Source organism: Rhinopithecus bieti, unplaced genomic scaffold, assembly GCF_001698545.2.
Source record: "Rhinopithecus bieti isolate Rb0 unplaced genomic scaffold, ASM169854v2 scaffold_39586, whole genome shotgun sequence".
NCBI classification, from domain to species: Eukaryota; Metazoa; Chordata; class Mammalia; order Primates; family Cercopithecidae; genus Rhinopithecus; species Rhinopithecus bieti.
Genome location: NW_016816842.1, coordinates 871,232 through 893,005, shown reverse-complemented (window position 1 = coordinate 893,005; position 21,774 = coordinate 871,232). Strand labels below are relative to the sequence as shown.

The 21,774-nt window shown below is 45.3% G+C and overlaps 1 protein-coding gene and 1 long non-coding RNA gene across 2 annotated transcripts in view; one reads left to right on the top strand and one right to left on the bottom strand.

Moving 5' to 3' along the window:
* The window catches only part of ITGB5 (integrin subunit beta 5), a 123,211-nt gene that overhangs the window by 48,465 nt on the left and 52,972 nt on the right, over positions 1-21,774 (bottom strand). Inside the window, exons 6-8 of the mRNA XM_017855327.1 lie at positions 9,143-9,304; positions 7,609-7,704; positions 5,442-5,531 (exon numbers count right to left, since the gene is read on the bottom strand). Of these exons, the coding sequence (XP_017710816.1) occupies positions 5,442-5,531; positions 7,609-7,704; positions 9,143-9,304 (348 nt within the window). The remainder of the gene's footprint in view (positions 1-5,441; positions 5,532-7,608; positions 7,705-9,142; positions 9,305-21,774) is intronic.
* The window catches only part of LOC108517424 (uncharacterized), an 18,079-nt gene continuing 14,477 nt past the window's right edge, over positions 18,173-21,774 (top strand). Inside the window, exon 1 of the long non-coding RNA XR_001882102.1 lies at positions 18,173-19,989. This is a non-coding gene — a long non-coding RNA (uncharacterized LOC108517424). The remainder of the gene's footprint in view (positions 19,990-21,774) is intronic.

Below are 21,774 nucleotides of genomic sequence, written 5' to 3'. Positions count from 1 at the left end.
ACTCCTAAAATTTCATTAACTCCTACCAGATTCGCCCCTCAAGGTGCACTCCTTAGTTCTCCAGTAGGAAACAAGACGATGGTAGGAATGTCAGAAGTTTAAAGGCTATTAAATACGCAGTCAGGTTGGGTCACATCTGCAATTGCTTTAAGCCGGGCCAGCTGTGGAGTGGGTGGGAGCAGACTTTATGGCAACAACAAAAAGAGAAACATGTGCTCTGCTAGGAAAAAATACACCACAGATTCTGATGTCACCGTCCACATGCAGCTCCAGTGCTTTCCAGCTCATTCTGCTCACTCCCACACTGAAAAGAGGACTTCCTGGGTGTAACATGAGGCCAGTCCCCTCTGCACGTGTGGACCCAGGGCTCCACAGCTGAGCTCTGGAAGGGATTCTCTCACCAGCACGTATTACAGAGCAAAGTACCACATTGCCAAACTCCCTTGGGAAGACCTCTCACGTGAAGAATTTGGCACAGCAAGAAAAAATGCATAAATCCAAGTTGAAGATTTCACACTCTGAGAGATGTGTACACCAGACTTGATTCTACAAGACATGAAATTAAACATACCCTTTCCATTCTGCTCCCTCAGCCTGGCCAAATACCACAGCCACTGCATCTGTTACATATGCTCCAACCCAAATCTGCTCAGAATGTCCCCACAGATGGTCTGCCAGCACTCTAGGGGAGGTAAAAGCCAACGCCCACACTTAGTCATGTGTTGCATGACTCATGAAATCCAACACAAACCACTCGGACGGTGAGGTGACAGAAACAGAAGCGGTCCAGAGAGAGCTGTGACTGGACTCTGGCCGGGTGGGAGCAGGTGAAAGGACAGCAGAGCTGACCAAAGCCTCTCCTGCTGCCCCGGCACACCCCACATGCACCAGGGCCCTGTGCTAGGGCTCAAAGTTGGGAAAAGTCCAAGTGCAAGGAGCTTGAATCCCAGCCCAGCCCTTCCCATTGGCCAGGACAGCAGCAAGTAAGATGAGTACTTGGAAGGAAAAACCCAAACTGTTCTTCCTACTCTACGCTCACACACCACTCAACACAACACTTCTGACACCAGATGTGAGGAGTTTCCCCCACACACCATGCAGTTCTCTACTGGACACGAGTTGGTTATCTTCTAATTCAGCACAATTCTGACACTATCCACCTGGACATAGGTCCTACAGGTGAAGGGCTTAGCCCACAAGACTGCCCCCACCGCAGATGCCAGTCACAAGTACTAGGCTGTCACCTATACCTCCAACGGATTGGCCGTACACTGAAATTCCCACGAACCTCTTTCTTCATCAGTTTGCTAGAATGGCTCACAGAATTCAGGGAAACACTGTTTACACTTACCCACGTATTAATAAGAGATAAAGGCTGCAGATGAACAGCTAGATGAAGAGAAACAGGGCAAGGTGTGTGAGGAGGATGCACAACTTCCCTGTCCTCTCTGGTGCCACTCTCCAGGAACCTGTCCCACAGCTTTCCCAAGGCCCTCCAAATCCAGGCCTTCTGGGTTTTCATGGAGGTACCGTTACATAGGCATGACTGGTCACATCGCTGACTACTGGTGATCCACTCAACCTTCAGTCCCTCTCCACCTCCCCAGAGGTCATGGTGTGGAGCTGAAAGTTCCAACCCTCTAATCACATGTCTGGTTCCCCTGGCAACCAGCCCCCATCCTGAGGCTGTCCAGGAGCGCCCCCGAGAGTCACCTCATTAGAACAAAAGATGTTCCTATTACCCAGGAAATTACAATGGTCTTGGAAACTCTGTGTCAGGAACCTGCATTAAAGACCAAATATTATAAAAAAAGATTCTCCTAGTGTCCTTATCTACAAAGGTTTTAGGGGTTTTATATTAGGAACTAGGGGCAGAGACCTGTATATATATCTTATTATACCACAGTATCACAGGTTCTAATCAACACAGAAAACCAACATACCCCTAAAATGGCTTTGATCAACTGAACTTGCTTCAAATATCTTGCAGTTTCACATTTCTATATTTAATAAATATATTTTAAATTTCACCTGAAGGAAGGGGTGGAGGAAGGGAATTATCAAGGGTCACTTTTTGGAGTAATGGACATGTTCAGTATCTTTATGGTGGCGATGGTTTCACAGGTATATAACTGTGTCAACACTCATATTATACACTTTAAATCAGTACCGTTTGCTGTATGTTAATTATATGTCAATAAGGCTTTACAATTCTTTTCCACAGGATTTGAATAGTTATTGTTGAGAGTATTCTAATAATCACTACTTCTTCTTCTTCTTTTTTTTTTTTTTTTTTTTTTTAAAAAAGAGAGACAGAGTCTCACTCTGTTGTCCAGGCTGGAGCACAGTGATATGATCACAGCTCGCTGCAACCTTGAACTCCTGGGCTCAAGCGATCCTCCTGCCCCAGCCTCCCAAATAGCATGCCCAGCTAATTTTTACAAAATTTTTTGTAGAAACTAGGAGTCACTATGTTGACCAAGCTGGTTTCAAACTCCTGGCCTCAGGTGATCCTCCCAGCTTGGCCTCCCAAAGCACCAGAATTACAAGTGTGAGCCACCATGCCTGGTCATAATCACTCATTTTTAAAAGTGCTGAGTTTCAAAGTTCATTCATAAGTCATCAGCTTCATTTCACATGTGTGTTTACAGGAACCAGTTTAACTCGCAGAGTCAAGCGACAGTGCTAGGTTCCCATAGTTCCTCTGGGAATTCATTCCAGGTTCCAAAAGCAGCTCCAGCCCAGAACAATTGTTCCCTGTACTCATCCCCGCTCCCCACTCCCCATCAGCAGGGAGGGGTGCCCACTCCTCTCCTGGCCTCTGCCTACCACACAGGGAATGCTTTCCCTGCTCACTCCTTGACCCTGGGCCCCTGGATTTCCACTAAGAAAATGAGTGTAGATATATGAGAAATCCTGCTCAGGGCTAAGCACTTATGAGATCCCATGCAGGGAACCAATAAGAAAGCCTCCTGCTCCCTGGTTTTCAGTGGTCCCAGCAGAAGCACAGACACACAGAACCCGCCAGTCACAGAGAAGCTGGCTGAGCAGTGTGCCTTCCCTGCTGCTGCAAGGCTGCCCAGCCAGGTCTATGGAACTGTGCACCATGATGCCCTCCAATATCAAAGCCGCCAGGAGTAGGGGGCCTGGGCCTTCACCAGCCAATGATCTTGGGGAGCCCCAGAGCTCTGAATTTAGGAGGTGGCTGACGATGAAATGCTGACAAGTGGCCCCTCCTCAGAAGCCCTAAAGAGGGACCTCATCCCACTCCACAGAGCCCAGACGAGCTGCTCCTCAGCCATTTCTTCCCAAAGGCCCTGACTCAGCAGGAGGCAAGAAGTGGCCTCCCTGCCTGTGAAAGTGGGTCCAGCAGCAGTGTCCCTTCTGCCCCGTGGGGTCTCCCAGCTCTGGCATCTTCAGAGGGAAGGGGAGAGTGGCAGGGCAGGGGTTCTGGCTCTTGATTTGGTTCTCTCAGTTCAGTATCCAGAGTTTAAGACCCAAGCAGCTCACAGCTCACACCAGCTCACCCCAGAAAAGAGGGTGACATTCACAGGCCTGCCCCTCCTTCCCATGCAGGCTCACATCCCAAACCCTCTCTGAGTGTCACACTTCAGCAGACCTATTGTGCCCACATAACCAGCTTACGTGTTCCCCCTTTTCCTGAAGTGTAAAGCAAATCACTCACCGTGGAATCTGAAAGTCACTACAGTGTAAAGTTTATTAGGAAACCCTCTCACTGCACTCTGGGTTCTGAAGTGCCTATGGGATCTGGTGAGGCTCTAAAGGCCAGAGAACAGAAAAGAGGATGTTAGTATGTGAGCAGTGGGGCAGGAGAGAAGGAAGTCTTCAGTTTCTCACAACAGGAAGTTCCGGGAGTATCTGAATCTGTGAGAGCAAGAGGACCCTTGGCTACAACAGGAGATGGGGGCGCTGGGAAGGGGAAGGAAGGGAAGAAAAACAAGCCAAAAATCCTCACTGCTGCCCACCTGGCAGCCTTTAGGACACGAAGACATTGCCTTTAGGACACGAAGGCTCCAGGGAACTAAGCACAGGGCTGGCCACACCCCCAAGCCCCAGGGTTCCCCCTAGCTGAGCAGTACTTTGCAACTCAAAACAGGGCCACATCGGCAGGTGGACAAGGCCAACATTGGGAAAGGCTGAGCTCCAAATACTTATTTGTAACCAGTCACTGCTGGGAAGGCAAGATGACTTTTCTCGCAGATGCGTTACGCCACACTGATTCCTTAGGTTCCCAGGTTAGACAGAAAAACCTATTTTACCTAAGTTTAGGATTAATAATGTTACTTAAGCCACACTCAGTCTGTGTATAACTTAGTTTTAACAGGAAGAGGCACTCTGAATGCCAATTTAGAAATTACCTGGCCCCTTGAGCAGGTGGGTAGGCACTGGATGCTACAACCATCTTGGGACCCACAAGGGAAGGGATAGAAGAGGGTACACACTTCCCAGCACAAGAGCTCTGCCTGCCATTTGCCTGAGAGAAGGTAGGTCTGAGTCAAATACTTCTGGGGTGTTACGAATTGAGGGGAAGGAGGGTAGGAAAGACAAAGGTTTGGGAGGTGAGTCTGTGGGTGCATGGCTTGGAATGTGAAAGTGATACCTAAACCACATCTATAAGAACTTGCACTTATTATATTAGGGCCAACTTCACATGATATGTTACAATAGCATAGAATTTAACAGCCCCATTCACAAACCCTCTGAAAGGACTTGATTACAATCACATCCTAAGTAGGTAGGCAAAACATTGATTCTTTGGCCAGGCTTGATGGCTCATGCCTGTAAAACCAGCACTTTGGGAAGCTGAGGTAGGACTGCTTCCAGGAGTTCAAGATCAGACCAACCAGGGCAACACAGTGAAACCCCAATCTCTCTCCATATTTTTTAAAATTAAGAACAAAAACAAAAAAACAGATTGTCGATTCTCCCATGTTAGTCTGCAGCTCTACACTGTGGTCCATGAGCCTGAGGGATTCCCATCCTGCCACTGTGAGATGAGCTCAGTGTGCAAGCTTTGCGCTTCTTGCAGTGTGGCTGGTGGACGCTCTGCTCCCTCATGCAGGGGATACAGTGGCAGGGTTAGCCTGGGCACAGGGTAGGTGGAGAATACCACTGCCTGCCTATGCAAGGTGTCAGAACCTAAGCACTTCCCAGGCCGCCAGCCTGAGTCTGAGCCACTCCTTGGCTCACTGAGATCTGCAGATGAGAGTCAAGATGGCTGAGGTGAGAGGGAGACTCATCAAGCAGGATGGGTTTCTCCACCCTGACCCTGAGTGAAGCAGGAAGAAGATACCAAACTCAAGGGGATGGGGGAGCAGAGCAGCATGGCGAACTGCCCACCTGAGCCTGTGGCAGCTGCAGGGCCCCAGTGGGAGGGGATGGAAGGGAGATGGCAGTGGGGGAAGAAACTGGTGACTTACGTTGTATGCATTAATAATCAGTTGAATAATATTTTTGGAGTCTCCATCTAAAATCTCCACCGTTGTTCCAGGTATCAGGGCTGTAAAATTCTTGGGGAAAAAAAATAAAGAGAAGAAATAAGTTATTTTTGCCCTGCCAACCATCAGAGTGAACATTGCTATACCAGGCTAGAACAGTAAAGGCTCCTAGCACCATATCCTGCCACCTTCTCCCACCAAGAACTAAAAAAGATCCCACAGGGAAAAGCAAGAAGAAATGGCACAGAGGAACAGTTGTTGCAGTAGGCCGTGGAATATCCAGCCCTATATATCCATAGGAAAGGGGCTTACAAGGTCTTTCCCTAAACGATAGTGTCTTGAGACCTCTCCCCTCCCACCGTGACAGACAGCTCTCTCAAAGCTCGTCTTCTAAGGTCGACAGCTCCTGACAGTTTCTTGCCATCTCTCCCCTGGTCTCTGAGGTATTCACAGGTTCAGCTTTCAGGGTCTGCTCAGTCTGTTCAGAAGGAGTGAAAAGGGCAACTTTTCCAAGGGTCTCAAGTATAGACCCTTTCTTTAATAGGAAGCTGAGATATGAATGGCACCCTCCCAAGGACCTCTGACGTCCTGTGGCAAAGGGGCAGCCTTGAAGTACCCACCTTTCCTCTTTCATCTGTACTAACTCCTGAGTCTGCCACTTCTAACAGTGACAGAGACATCCACCACCCTCTCCCTGCCTTGGGACTGGATGGGCTCCCTCCCCCAAGCAAGGTGTATTTAGCTCTGAGGAAGGATGCTTAAGCCAACGTGGACTTCTTCCGTCTGGAAATATCTGGAAACCCAATACAGTCTGTGCAACTGAGCCCTCTAAAAACATAAAACATTATTTGTAAGTGAAAACTTTTCTTTCTTTCTTTCTTTTTTTTTTCTTTTTGCGACAGAATCTCGCTCTGTCCCCCAGGCTGGAGTGCGGTTGTGAAATCTTGGCTCACTGCAACCTCTGCCTCCGGGGTTCAAGAGATTCTCCTGCCTCAGCCTCCTTGGTAGCTGGGATTGTAGGCACACACCATCATGCCCTGAATAGGCTTTATTCTGCTATCTTCCACTAAACAAAAAAAGAAAAACAATCCTTTTCCCTTGTTTCATCTTCTAACATTGATTTGGACTAAAGGAGGATAAAGAACTCAAGAAAATGTAGGTGGCATTTTATCAGTGATAATCTCAGGCAGGAGCAATAGAAAAACACAATCAGACAAAGGTTCTTTTGTGGACATTTAAGAGCGAGGAGAGGAAACTACGGCCAGCTGTTTGGGGGTGGAGGGTGGAGAGGGATTCCAGATTAAGTTCTCATTGCTTCACCACGTAAAAGAATCTCAGAGGCGAGTTTACATTTAGCTTACATGAGCACACCGAGGAGATCTGTAATTCAAACGTGGCTCATCTGTGACTGAGAAGGAGCACGTTCACGTGGGGGAGTCTCTGAAGATGGTCTGGGGTAACCCAGGAACAGTTTCTTTAGACGGAACAGATCCGTACCCAGACTGCTCTATTCACTCAGGACATTTATTGGTCTCTTTAGGAATTCCTGCCCCAGACTAAATGGGGTAGTCCAGGGTGACCTGGGAACAGTTTCTTTAGATGGAACAGACCTGTACCCAGACTGCTGTATTCACTCAGGACATTTATTGGTTTCTTTGGGAATTCCTGTGCCAGACTGGCCCACTGGTCTCCTATAGTCTGCAGGCTCAGGCATAAAGCTCTGGAATACTGGGATTAGTGATGTAGCCTGATGAGATGCCTTACTTTTCTTTGTGTATATCTTCATTTTATATTTTCCTTCTGTAGTAGAGTGTGCCTCTCTCTGTTTCCAATTCATCACCCCAAAAAATGGGAATTCATGCTATTTTCAAGGTTTTTCTCAGAATCAAATTTAATACCATATGTTCAAATTTCTTGTAAGGTCTTCACTGCTACGTGAATGCTTAATTGTTTCATCCTATTATTTTCCATTAGATCAAGACTAGGCTATATTCCACCCCTCCTTTGAATTTCCCCCATATATATAGGCAGAGCTATAAACACACCTCACCACCCCCTCTACCCCACCCCACATTCTAATCTCCCAAACACCTTAGGGTCAGCCTGGCCCCTAGAATTAAATCACTAGCCTCCCTCCCTCCCAGCATACCTTGTACAGCATATAATGGTTTTTTGTCACCGCAAAGATGAGGTTGATGTTGTTCTCTGCCAGTTTCTCTCCAAGCAAGGCAAGGGATGGATAGTCCTAGGGCCAAGGCAAAAGTCAAGGCTATGACATTCCTAACAGGTGCAGATACCAGCACCTGGCTCCAATGCACACTCAGCAGCCAGCATTTGCCCGGGAAGCACCTTTTCCTTAGGTGGCCCCTTAGAGTCCCTTAATAACTAAGCCTCCTTGGTAGCTCCTTAACGGAGGAACTAAGTAGAAGAGACCCTCAAGGAAAGGACCCTGTGGCATCCACCAAACTAGATTCTCTCCTCTCACCCCAGAGTGGCGAGGTGATGAGTGGAGGTTTTCCATATCTGGTCTGTGTCTCCATCCTTTCAGCAGGGAGGGGGACAAGTGGGGATGCCCTAGAGAACAGCCACCACATTCCACCCTCTGTCATCAGCGTTTCTTACCTTTCCTCTCTCCTCTAAGACTTTTCCTCCCTGCCTCCCTGCATTATTTTCCTTCTCCTGTGCCTAACGGTTAGGCCTGCCAACATCCCCCACAGGTACTGCTTCATCCTGCTGTGGCTCAGATGGGCAGAGGAGGGTGCCGAGCTCTGGACTAAAAGTTGGGCCATGGGGCAGGGGTGCAGAGAGAGGAGGAAGAGAGGAAGCTGAGAGGCAGTTTAACAGTGTCCTGAGGGATTTTGAGGACTAATGATGGGTACAGGGGTCCGCATCTGGTGAGGTCCTACAGTTATAGTCCTTTTTTCAGATTCCATTATGACTAGACAAGATGGAAGGCTAGGCCACCGATCACCTCTTGAAACTGGAGAAAATGGGCTTCTCTAGGGAAGAAAATTGGGAAGAATTCCTCTTTGGCCACCAGAATGGATTTGAGAAAGAAAAGGGTGGAGATTTTGGGGGAAAAATTGCATAGTGAGTATGCGAGATCTTGACCATTGTTGAGTCTGGGTGATGGGCATGTAGGGTTCATTTCACTGGTCTGTCATTGTATATGCTTGAAATTGTGCACAAATTCTTTTAAACGGCATAATTGTGGTTCTCATTCTGTGCAGAACACCTCTGCCCACCACTGACACTGACAGGCAACTCACCACCTCTGGGAGTCCATGTCTAAAAGTCAGGAAGTCCTGCCCTATAACTTCTATACCAGTTATGACCTCTGCAGGCATAGCACCCACCCTCCTTTAAGATCCCCTCCCCACTATGAGATCTATCCTGTTTCCCCTGGGCCATCCGTATCCCAACCAAACATTCCCCATTTAGATGCACATTGGCAGAAACATGAACCAGCTACAGAAATCCCTGAGAAATGTTGTAAGTCAATTAGGAGTTCCGGAAACCCAGTTGGAGAATATGGAGTAATGAAACCCAACACCAAGAATGGATCAGAAAGCCAGTGAATACTGAGGGCCAGAGAAAGGTTTCAAGGCTGGGCAAGTACTCAGACCACGGGCAGGGTCACAGGAGAGGCATCGGGGAATGGGGGTTTGGTCCCCAGCACTCACCATCTGGTTGGATGCAGTGTACTCATTGGCCTCATTCAGGTGGCACTGGCCATCATGTGGCTGCACCAGGCCTCCCAATTTTCCATCCAATGCGATGTGGGGCACATCATCCGTTGTGAACACCAGCAAATGCAGTGCATCCTTTCGCCAGCCAATCTTCTCCTGAAGGACAGAAGGTGGATGGGTACACCAGTCTTTCTGCCCACTCCTGCCCTGGTCATGCAGGGCACTGGTCCGTCTCCGGAGTCATGGCCTGAATCAGAGGCATTCCCTTTGCCATGTGTACCTGGGGCACACTCACAAAACCATTCCACAGTGCTCTGAAGAGACACAGCCTGGACTGGGGAAGCCTAGATGCACACAGACAAACGTCCAAGGCTTTGCCCACTTCGGCCCATGCACCTGGAACCCCCTCCCTCCAGCCCATCATACTCTTCTCTGCTCCTTTCAGTGATGTCCCCTGAGGGCTGCTCCTCTTGGACACTTCCCCTTTTGTCCTCAGCAACTCTTCCTTCCCCAGAACAACCTTTAACCTTCCCTCTACCAGCTCCCCCATCAACATCCCCTGTTTGGCTGGGCTAGTCTAAGATGATAGGTAAGTGAACATGTCAGTCCCCCGATTAGACCTGAGTCAATCAGAACAGAGCACTCAAATGACCAATAAGTGGGTTTGTCTTTTGAGGGTTTGTAAAACCTGCCATCTATTCTGGTAGATATAAACCACTCCAATCGTTACTTGAGCCACATTGGTGTTTAAAGTCAATCAGATCCCTTTTCTCCCTTTACTGCTCCACTATCTGAAATGTATCCAGTCTTCAGACTGAGGCACAGCTGAATACAGTCTGTATTGCAAAGGAAGGACTCTGCATTTTTCATATTCAGCCACTGTGGTGCCAACTCTACACAAAAACACTCCCAGTCATCATTTTTAGGAGCAGTTAGACCTTGATACAGAGTAACAAACACTGGGATATGGTCGCCTTCTTAGTAATGGTGAATCCCAAAATGCGTCGGATTTTGCAGTGTGAATATATGAAGGATTTAAACACTGCTGAGAGTCTTCTATACCTGCACACTTGCTATTGAAATAGGAGACTGGATTCACAGACCTTACAGGTTAAAAGCTATTGCTCTCTTACAACAGATGAAGAGTAGAGGGTATCACCCTCTCTTACTTATCATCATAATGGTGGATAAAACAGCCAAAAGAGCTATGATATTGTCTCTCTTGCTCCAGAGGCAGCATGGAAATACAAAATAAATAAATCACAAAAGAGTCCACCAACATGAGGAGGAAAAGAAGTTTGAAAATAAGCCAGTGAGGACTGACAGCCAGGAGACCTATTGTGAACAAAGGGATTAGCCTTTTGGGGAATCAGTTTCCTAGACACTCAACATTCATCCAGCATTCAATCACTGACTTCTTACTGCATGCCAGGCCCCATAGAAGGCGCTGGGTCCACAGAAAAGCCAGTTCCAGACCTCAAAGAGCTTACAGTCAAATGGAAACAACAACTTCAATACACTATGACAGGAGTGTTAATGAAGGGAAGTCCAATGCTAATGGAAGCCAGGGAGAGGAGGAGGAGGGAGAGGCTTCCCAGCACAGATGAAAGTTAAACTGAGCTGGAAAAAATGAAGAGGACACTTCAAAGAAGATGAAAGAGGGTGGGGTGGCTCACACCTAGAATCCCAACACTTCGGGAGGCTGAGGTGAGAGGATGGCATGAGGCCAGGAGTTCAAGACCAGCCTAGGCAACATAGAGAGACCCCATCTCTACAAAAAATACGGAAAAAAAAAAAAAAAATTAGCCAGCCATGGAGACACAAACCTGTCATCCTAACTATTCAGGTGGCTGAGGCTGGAGGATCACTTGAGCCCAGGAGTTTGAGACTGCAGTGAGCTATGATCATGCCACTGTACTCCAGCCTAGGTAACAGAGCAAGATGCTATCTGTAAAAAAATAAATAAACAAAAATAAAAACAAACAATTTTTTAAAAATTTAAAGGAAGTTGAAAGAAGGAATAGGAAGGGAGAAGGCAGAAGAGGAAGTGGGCATTCTAGGAGCTAACAGAAGCTCAGAAGGCAAAGGAGCACAGTGAGGAGGCCAGACACATTTTAGGAACCTGGAGTGAGAAGCCTAGAAGGTCCCTTACTGTAATGAAATGCTAAGCCATAACAAAATCACTTATGGGTAGGAGTTGGCATAGTGGTTCCCCTTGCTGTCAGGATTGGAAGAGGTCACAAAGAGGCTTCCAGGGTGCTGGTGATGTTCTGTTTCTTGACCTTGTGAGCACTTATCGAGATGTATAGTATAAACTATACATAACTATATATAAAAATATATATATATAACTATATATAGTTTTCTGTGTGTATATTTTGATAAAGAGTTAAAACCTATTAAATAAATTAGGCAATGCATTATAAGCCATGGAGTGTGGAAAAGAGGGAGCCAGATGCCTGGGAAATAAAACACAATCAACAGAAAGTGTAAACTAGTAGAGTTTTTTGCAGGAAATATGTGATCTGTTATCCACAAGGGCACAGCCATGTGCTCAACACCCTAGTAAGGAAGCAGAAAACCAACTTTTAATTTGACAAATCGTATTAAGAACCTTGAGGAAAATCAGAGACCTAAATAAATGGACAGAGATATCATTTCAGGATTTAAAGAGCCAATGGTGTTGAGACGCCATCTCTCTGCAAATTGGTTTATAGATTTGACACAATCACAGTCAAAAGCCTAGAAGGCCTTTTTGAGAAAATGACAAGCTGATTATAATATTTATATGAAATTGTAAGCAACGGAAACTAGCCAAACGATTTTGAAGAAGAAGAACAAAGTTGGAGGACTTATTATCTTAGGTCAAGACTTATTACAAAGCTACAGTCATCAAGGCTATGGTAACGACAAAATCTATGCAATGACAGAATGCATCGATCAGTGGGGAATGGGATAGTTAGAGCAAAAATAGATCTACAAATATCTAGTCAATTCAGCAGAGAATACTGGAACTGGACATTCATATGCAAGAAAAATGAAGTTCAACCCATACGTCTCCCACACACAAAAATTAACTCAAAGTGGATCACTGACCTAAATGTAGACCTAAAGCTATAAAACTTCTGAAGGAAACCTAGGAGAAAATCTGTGTGACTGTGACATAGGCAAAGATTTCTTAGATAAGATGATTCCTAGGATACGAAGTTGATGAACTGGGCTTCATCAAAACAAAAGCTTCTTTGAAAAATACTGTTAAGAAAATGAAATGACAAGACACAGACTGGGAGAAAATATTTGAAAAAATTAAAATCTGAAAAAGGATTTATTTACAGAATATATAAAGAGCTCTCATTAGTCACTAAGAAAATAACCAAACAACTGAATTTAAAAAGTGGTCAAAAGATTTGCACAGACAATTCACCAAAGAAGAGCTACGGGTGGAAACAAGCACAGGAAAGGGTCCTCAACATCATTACTCATTAAGGAAATGCAAATCTGAACCACAGCGAGAGAGCCATTAGATCCCTATTTGAATAGCAAATGAACAAACAAACCCTGACAGTATCAAGTGCTGATAAAAATGTGGAACAATTAGAACTCTCATAATTACCTATGACAATACAAAATGTTTCACCAACTTTGGAAGACGGTTCGACAGATTCTTACAAAGTTAAATATACATTTACTATCAATCCAGCAATTCCACTCTTTGGTATTTACCCAAGAGAAATTAAACTTTATGCTCAAATAAAAACCTATATGCAAATATTTATAAAAAGGTTATTCACAATCGTCATAAACTAGATACAATCCAAATATCCATCAGTAGTGAATAGACACATTATAATACATCCATACAATTAAATACTACACTGCCATAAAAAGGAACAAACTACTGATAACACACCACAACATGGATGAATCTCAAAGCATTATGCTAAGGGCAAAAAGCCCAACTCAAAAGGCTAATTCCATTCACATGGTATCCAGAAAAAGAAAAAAATACAGGGACAGAAAACAGATCAGTAGTTGCCAAAGTGGCTTAGGTCATGGGAGGAGATGGATGACAAAGCATGCTGGGAAACTTCCTGGGGTGATGGAAATAATCCATATCTCAATTGTGGGGGTGGCTATAAGACTTTATACCTAAAAAGGGTCAATTTTACTCTGTGTAAATTATCCTTGACTCAGTGATTCTACTTCAGGGCAATCTATCCACAAGAAGTATTCTGAAATACATGCAACAGTATTTTTATTAATAGTGAGAAAAAGGGAAAGGCATGAATATCCCACTGTGCCAGAAAAGGTAAATAAACTCAGATATCTCCTCTACACCCATCAGAAATTATTCATAGAAAGTATAAAATTATGTGTAAATATCTATAATATAAGCTGAAAACAAAGAATAGCACTATAGTTGTAGTGTGATTACAAACTACTTAAGAAACAAGCATAACTCTCCCTTAAGAGAACAAAATATCCCATAATGTGGTTGTGGTTGGGACTGGAGTTAAGGTTATAGACAATTTTTGTTTTCCCATTATTTTCCAAGCTGTCTTTAATAGGCGGGCACAACTTCTGCAAAACTGGGCTCTGAATGTGGCTCTATCATTTAACTTCTTCAGTCTCCAGTTCCTCTACGCCAGCTTCCTGAAGGTCTTGTGGGGACACAAAGCGGGGTGGGAGTGAGAAGACAGAACAATGTGGAACTTGGGTGCCTTCTGATAAGCATGTGAATTTTCTTGCTGCCCCTAGTTACCTGTGCAGTTTCAGCCGAACTATTCAACACCTCAAAACCTTTTTTCTTACCAGTAAACCAGTAATAATAATACAAAACATGTATTGTGCACTTCCATTATTCCACTTAATCTTCACTACAACCTTTGTGACATAGGTAATCTATTGCGTCCTCTTAGGTAAGGAAACTGGTGTTCAGAGAGATGAAGTGACCATCCCATCAACTAGCAAGGGCCAGAGAAGCCAGATTCAGCTGACCAAACTCTTGCCCACATTCATGTACAGAGAAGAACTGTGCATGTAATAAATGGGATAATTCATAAACGTGCCTGGTTCATGATAGGCTCTCAACTTGTGGCTGCTGGATCCAAAATAAATGTTTGTTGAATGGAAGGTTGCATCTAAAATGGAAATAGCTCCACAAGTGAAGGATGCCTCAGCATAAGAATAATAATTCTGTTTTCTGTGAAGTGGGCTCTTGTTATGTAAATGGTGTTAACAAACTTGGCCCAGAGGTTGGGCTGCTGTGAATGAGTCAGGACATGCTCATTCATCACCCAGGCTTTCAGGCTTGGAGGCTTTACAAGTGGTGACTCCACAGAGTATTTACATTAAAAATAATTTCCCTTATTGTTGGGTTGGCTGGCAGAGCTAGCTGTTTTGAAGGCTTGAGTTCTGTATTCCACATTTGGGGAAGGAAGCAACAGTGGGAAAGTGGATTGAAAAAAAAGGAAAACAATGAACTACAAATGGAATATAGCATGAGAGCCAGAGTACATCAGCTTTGGAACAGATTCTAAGGTCAAATCTTTGCCTTATTCTAACTGTGGGCCCCCGAGTCAGTCACTTCACCTCTCAGCCTCAGTTCTTCTTCTGTAAAATGGAAATAAGCCTGCTTTGCAGAGTTGTTGCTAGGTTTAGACAGAATGTATTAAAAAGTATCATAGTTAACACATAAAAGGGAGCATATAAAGGGAACTTGTAGTTATTATTCTAGGACCAGTAATAATTTTTACATTTCTTCTCTTCTCCTTTTACTAATTGATATGTGAAGCTATATGACTGTTACAGGGAGTATCAATTATTGCATGCTAAACAATTTAAAAGCCTTGTATTAATTCAGAACTACAATAAGATCCTACCACATGCCTTTAAAGTGTCTAACATTTAAGACTGACCACATCAAATGTTGATAAAGATATGTAGAGACTGGAACCCTCACACCCTGCTGGTAGGAATGTAAAATGATAAATGTTCTTTGGAAAACAGTTTGGCAGTTTCTTAAGAAGTTAAACACCTACCATATGACCCAACCATCCCACTCCTGGGTACTGACCCAAGGGAAATGAAAGCATACGTCCATACAAAGACATGAACATAAACATTTACAGCAGCTCTGTCATAACAGGCAAAAACTAATGTCCATCAATAGATGAATGGATACATAAACTGTTGTGTATCTATGTGATGGAATACTACTCAACAACAAAAGAATGAATGGATACACTAACAGCATGAATGAATCTCAACTGCTAAGGGAAATAAGGCAGGCAAAAAAAGAGTGTATACTAGATATACGAAATTTGAGTAAATGCAGTCTAGTGTGCAGTGACAGAAAGCAAATTCATTGCCTGGGGTAAGGGAGGCAGGTGGGTGAAGAGGAAGAAATGATGACAAAGGGGCATAAATACACTTTTGGGGGTGAAGGATATGTTTGTTACCTTGATTGCAGAGTTGCTTTCGTGAGTGTACATAAATATCAAAATTTGTTAAACTGTACACTTTCAATATGTATAGCTCATTGTACATCAATTATACTTCAATGTTCAGGCTGGTATTGAACTCCTAGGCTTGAACCATCGCCGCGTTGGCCTCCCAAAGTGCTGGGATTACAGGCATGCGCCATCACGCTGGGCCCAAATACTTTTTTATTTAATAGCAGTATCCACACAGAATTTATGTGCATGGGCTCAGGTATCTGGCTAATCTGAGTTCAGTCCCATGTCTCCCTTATCTTGTTTTTGTGATCTTAGACAAGTTACTTCATCTTTCCCTATCTCAGCTTCCTTGTTTATAAGAGGGAGATAATAATAGTATTGATAAAATAGGGTTGTTGAGAGAACTGAAGAAGATGATACACATTGAGCACCCCCCTCAGTACCTGGTATGGGATAAATGGTGATTAATAATTATCATCATAGTATTTCCATGGAGTTGAAAAACTGTCACTCATGTCTATAACTCAGAAGCACATCATCTTATCTTTAGATTATATTGATAGACGTATGGGTGATGCTTATTTCCTTTCTGCTTATCTATATTTTCTAATTTTTTATGTTGAATAAACTCTTTTATAAAAAATAGTTTTTAAAAGAAAGAGAAGACCTGTTTATTTAGCTGAACTTTTCTCTATGTCTCTGAGTAAAGTCAAAATGTAAACAAAACCAATTTCACTAAACATGACAGAGGCCAGCCTCAGATGAAAGCGTCAGGAGTGTGTGGGGCGGAAATGCACTGGATGCAGATGCATGAAGTCAGGCATTCTGTCAGGGCTGCAAGTCTTATCACTTCTCTTTGTTCACTGGTCAAATTCACCATGAGGTCTATTTCCAGCTCCCACTTTCACACTCACTGGAGGGAATGACCTCACCTGTTTCGTTACCCATAGAGATAGGTAAAAGGACTTCTCTCTTCACCTATTCCCAGGATCTCACAGTTCTGCTCCTAGGCCCTAGGATGCCTTTCACCCAGCGCTCTCCACTCTGTCCTAAACAAACTGGCGTGTCCTCCCAGCCTCGCTCTGACCTCACCATCCCAAGGGAAGAAGTGCTCCTCCCTCCTTGAGGAAACACAGCCCTGCAAACCCCACCCTCTTTGGAGAATTTATTCCTTCGTCCCTCTGTCATACCGGCAGCCCCTCCAGGCGGCCGGCCGGCGCACACGTGCCCGGCCCGAGCCCACCGCGACTGCTCACACGGCCCGCGTTCACCCGCCAGAGGGGAGCACGGGACGTGCGCTCGCCGGACCAGGCGGCGCCCTTCCCCACGTGGGAGGAGCACGTCTCACTCAACAGCCTCGACCCGCACCCAACGGAACTCCCTCAGGACCCACGCGCGGACGCCACGGCGGCGACCAGAGGAGGGGGCTCTCTTCACCCTGCTATGCCACCAAACTCTCATCACTCACCTCTCTCTCTTTTTTAAGACTAGCAGACCTATTCCATTTCCTCCTCTCAGTTCCTTAAAATCTGACCTCACCCTCAGTCATCCATGAAAAGGGGAAGCAGGAATGAGATGGAAGACCAGCCCTTCCCAGTCACTGAGAAAATTAACAAAAATGGACTCCTCCCAGGAGTGAAGACAGACTCGCTGGCTTGTTCACTTCCAGCATCTGACCCCAGAGAACATAGGGACTGGCAGAGACAGAAACAAATGGTTAGGGAGTAAAGGACCTGGTTTCACTAGTTTGATGACACAAGCTTCCAGCCTGTGGGACAATTTGGCTTCTTAAGGCTGAAAGAAGTCACACTCTGTGGCTACAGGTCTGACAAAAAAGGAAGCTCACACAGAGAACCAAGAACAGCTTCCATCCTTCTCTGCCCCACCCTCCACAGTGTGTCCCTGGTCTCTGTCCTACCTGACTTTCACCCACATGGTAAAGTGACTCCATGGGAAGCCAACAGGAGCCAGGAAGAAGTCAGCTCAAAGTCAGCTGCACTTGGCAAATAAAATGAGCATGTATAGCAGAGTTCATGGTCACTGTGGCCAAATACAGGGGCAGCTTAGAGGGTGCACCGCTGAGAACCAGAGAAGACAGGCTCCAAGGGGCTACAACAGGACAAAAGCACCAATGGATGACTGGGTAGAAAAACAGAGAAAACATGTAGCACCTGAAGCCTGGAAGGAACCTCAGAGGTTCTTGTACAGCCTCCCATCCAGTGCAGGGATCTTTCCTCCAGCACCTGCCACCTGGGTGTGGGGCCCACACACATACTCACTGCCATACTGCTGAACAGCTCTCCTTGACAGAAAATTCTTCCATGGCCGGCGCGGTGGCTCACACCTGTAATCCTAGCCCTTTGGGAGGCCGAGGCAGGTGCATTACCTGAGGTCAGGAGTTCGAGACCAGCCTGGCCAACATGGTGAAATCCCGTCTCTACTGAAAACACAAAAATTAGCCGGGCGTGGTAGCACGTGCCTGTAATCCTAGTTACTTGGGAGGCTGAGGCAGGAGAATTGCTTGAACCCAGGAGGCGGAGGTTGCAGTGATCTGAAATCACACCACTGAATTCCAGCCTGGGTGACAGAGTGCAACTCCATCTCAAACAACAACAACAACAAAAAAAAAAACAAGAAAATTCTTCCTTACATTGGACTCCAACCTGCTTTCCTGTGGCTACCCTAGTACATCAAGTACATCCCCTGGAATAGCCAAAATGGTCTATTACCTCTTTTATAATGGTATCTGAGGTCAGTTACCATGCTACTCCCATGGTGTCTCTCCTCTGAGGATGTGGTTGGTTCCCATGCCTGGCACCACCCACTTATCCCCTCTGCTCTCTCGCTGTCAACGTGTGTCTTAAACACAGCTCCCAGAGGCAGGTCAGGCATGGTTCCCTGGGTGTGGTCTGACCTGCACAGAGGAAGTAGGCTGAAAAAGTGGCCTGTAGACTCTGAATTGGACCTGGAGCACGTGGCCTGTATTTGGCAGCTGAATCTTCCTACTGGCTCATGTTAAGCCTTGGGATCCCCAGGCCCATTTCATAGCAACTTATTTACGCAAATGGACAATGGCAGAGCATGACAAGTGAGACAGGCAGATTCAAGGACGCCCCGTGGGAAAGTGCAGGGGAAAGCCCGGACCACCAATTCCTGGGAATCTGAGGAAAGCCAACATCCCACTCAGCTGTCAGAAAACACAAGTGGGGCCTGCCTGAACATGGGCTGGCTCACAGACCTTGGCTTGCTAGTTCAAACACAAGGGAGTCTTGGAATAAAGATGCCATTCCAGAGACTGTAGCTTTAAATTTCTAGGTTCTCTGATCCCGAGGTCAATCTGCCTAATTAAAATTAACAATTGTCCAAATGAAGAGGCCCTCAAGACTGTTATCAACGCAGCCTGTGGGCCCCAGTTGTCACAGAAGAGTCGCCAGGCACATGTACTCTCTCTGCTGGGAAAGATCCACCAAGTGAAAAGCAGCATTGTGCCTCAGTGCCATGTGAGAAAACCCGAGCGAGCACAGGCAATGGGTCTGAGACGCCCTCCAAATTAGGAATGAGAAGGCAGATACCACAGTTTCCATTTTACAGACAGGGAAGTCAGGGGCAAAGATAAGCATTTCACATATCCATCAGCATGCTAACTTCTGACAGTACCAGTGGCCCCCCTGGAAAATCCTGAGGGTTGATAGAGTCACATGATAACTGTTGCTGATAGAGAGGAAACTCTTAGCTCCAGAAAAAAGTGGCATATGCAACTGTCTTCCCCTGGGACTGTTTCAGTGCCATTCTACAGTTGGCAAACTGGGTCATGTGGGTAACTGTGATGGTTCCTTAGACTGGGACTGTGCTCTCTTTGGAAGCACACCCTTCCCACTTCTCTGTTCCCGTGTGACTTCAAAAGATGGCAGATACTCTAATGCCAAGGTTAAGCCATACCAGCAGGTGGATAAGGTTTCCAACTCTGGTGCAGCCTTTTGTGGCTGTAAGACTTTGGAGAAGTTACTCCACCTTTCTAGGCTTGTTTCCTCATCAAAGGAGACAGTAAAGCTACCTTCAAAGGAGTATGTGGAAGAAACACTGTTAAATGCCTGGTACAGAACCTGGCTCTCAAAAGCACTCAGCCAGTGGTGATCAACAGCATCATTAGCACCAGTGCATCACCTGGAAGCAAGAGACCAGGATGATCCACTGAGAGAGAAAAATGCTATAATTGAACCACGGATCCGAAGGAGCCAGTCCTTCCAGAGTCTGTGCTCTGGCTGTGCCTTAGATCCTACACATACATCAGTCCTACAACTAGAGTGATGCTCATGGAGACGGGCACCATGGCGACTTCAACTCTGCATTCCCCACAGCACCTAAGAGGACGTCTTGTACACAGTAAGTACTCAAGACGTTTTCAAATGTAATAACAAAACACTGTCCGATAACCTTTCAGGCAAGCACTGAGGAAAAGGGGACAGGTTTCAAGGCAGGAAAGGGAACTGACCTGGGCAGCTCCCACAGTAGATCTGAGCTTGGGGACAGAGGAGTCTCCACAGCACATAAGGCAAAACAAGGTTAGAGGGTCTCTGTGATTGGTTTCCCGAATCATGTTGACATTCAGGCATATTTCCATCCCTTTATAACAATATACACATTGTTTTTAGTTTGTTTTTCCTACTTCCATCCACTGTTTGCAATGAAATATCTTTTTTAAAAAAAATCTGTTCTGTGGCTAAACTTAATAAGGCCAAAAGTGTAGCATTTCTTTCCTTGGGAAAAAGAAATCCTGGCCTATGACTCAGGATACAAACATTCCTCTTGAGCTCAAATCCCAGCAATGTGCAGGATAACATTTCTAATGTGTACTCTGTGACAGAGTCCAATCTGAATTATAGAACATTTTGGAATGAAGAAGGTTGAACCATACAAATTTTCCATTTTTTGCAGGAAAAACATCAATAGGCAAAGAACAAATATCACCAATAGTTAAATATCAATAATTTTATATGGTTCACTCTAATGTTTCCAAACTTGATTGTCTTATTTCCCTTCTAATGGATCTGCAGGCTCAAATCAAATCCCAGAGGATAGAGACTTCTCACCTATCTTTAGTTTTCTCCACCATACCTGCCACTGAGCATTTACTGGACAGCCAATAAATGCTTTCTGAATGGAAAGGTATTACCAAGTAATAGCACTTCTGATTCTGCTTTAATGAATTTGCACGAAGCACTATAAATTCCATGGAGGCAGCCTGGTGGATGGGAGGGTGGAAGTCCCATCCAGGATGGGACAAGCTTGGGGCCAGAAGAACCTGGTATTCCTGAACTTCAGAAGCACCAAGGCAACTGTGAGAACGAAGCCTTTGTTCACCAGATGTTTAACAAGGACCTATTATGTGCCCAGCAGTGTGTGGTGCTGGGAATACAGTCATGAGAAAAAAGACATATCCCTGCCTTCAGGGAGTTCACGATCTCAAAGAGAGGCAGGCATTCCAGGAATGCTTCAAATAAATAAAAATAAGATGATAACTAGGACAGAAGTGATTAAGGGCTTGCCTGGAGCCAGGGCATCCTGACCTAGTCAGGGAAGTCCATCAGCAAGGGCTTCTCTGACAAATAGACAGTGAAGCTGAGATCTGAAACACAAACAGGCACAGGTTAGACATTAAAAGGAAAACAGATTCAGGGGGAGGAAGCAGGAATAGACAGGTGGAGCACAGGGACTTCCGGGGCAGGGAAGCTACTCTGTGTGGTATTTAATGGTGGCTACCTGTTGTCGTACATTTGTTAAAACCCACAGAACTGTACAAACCAAGGGTGAACCCTACTGTGAACTATGGACTCTGGTTGATAATGATGTGTCAACACTGACCGGGTCACTGATTGTAACAAATATACCACACGGATGTGGAATGCTGATGGTGGGGGAGGCTGTGTGTGCAGTGGCCAGAGGGAAGTTGTGGGATTCTTTATTTTCTATTCATTTCTGCTGTGAACCTAAAACTGCTATAAAAAATAAAATCTACTGAAAGAAAGAAAGAAGGAAAGAAAGAAAGAAAGAAAGAAAGAAAGAAAGAAAGAAAGAAAGAAAGAAAGAAAAGGAGAGGAAGAAAAGAAAGGAAGGAAGGAAGGAAGGAAGGAAGGAAGGAAGGAAGGAAGGAAGGAGAAGAGAAGAGAA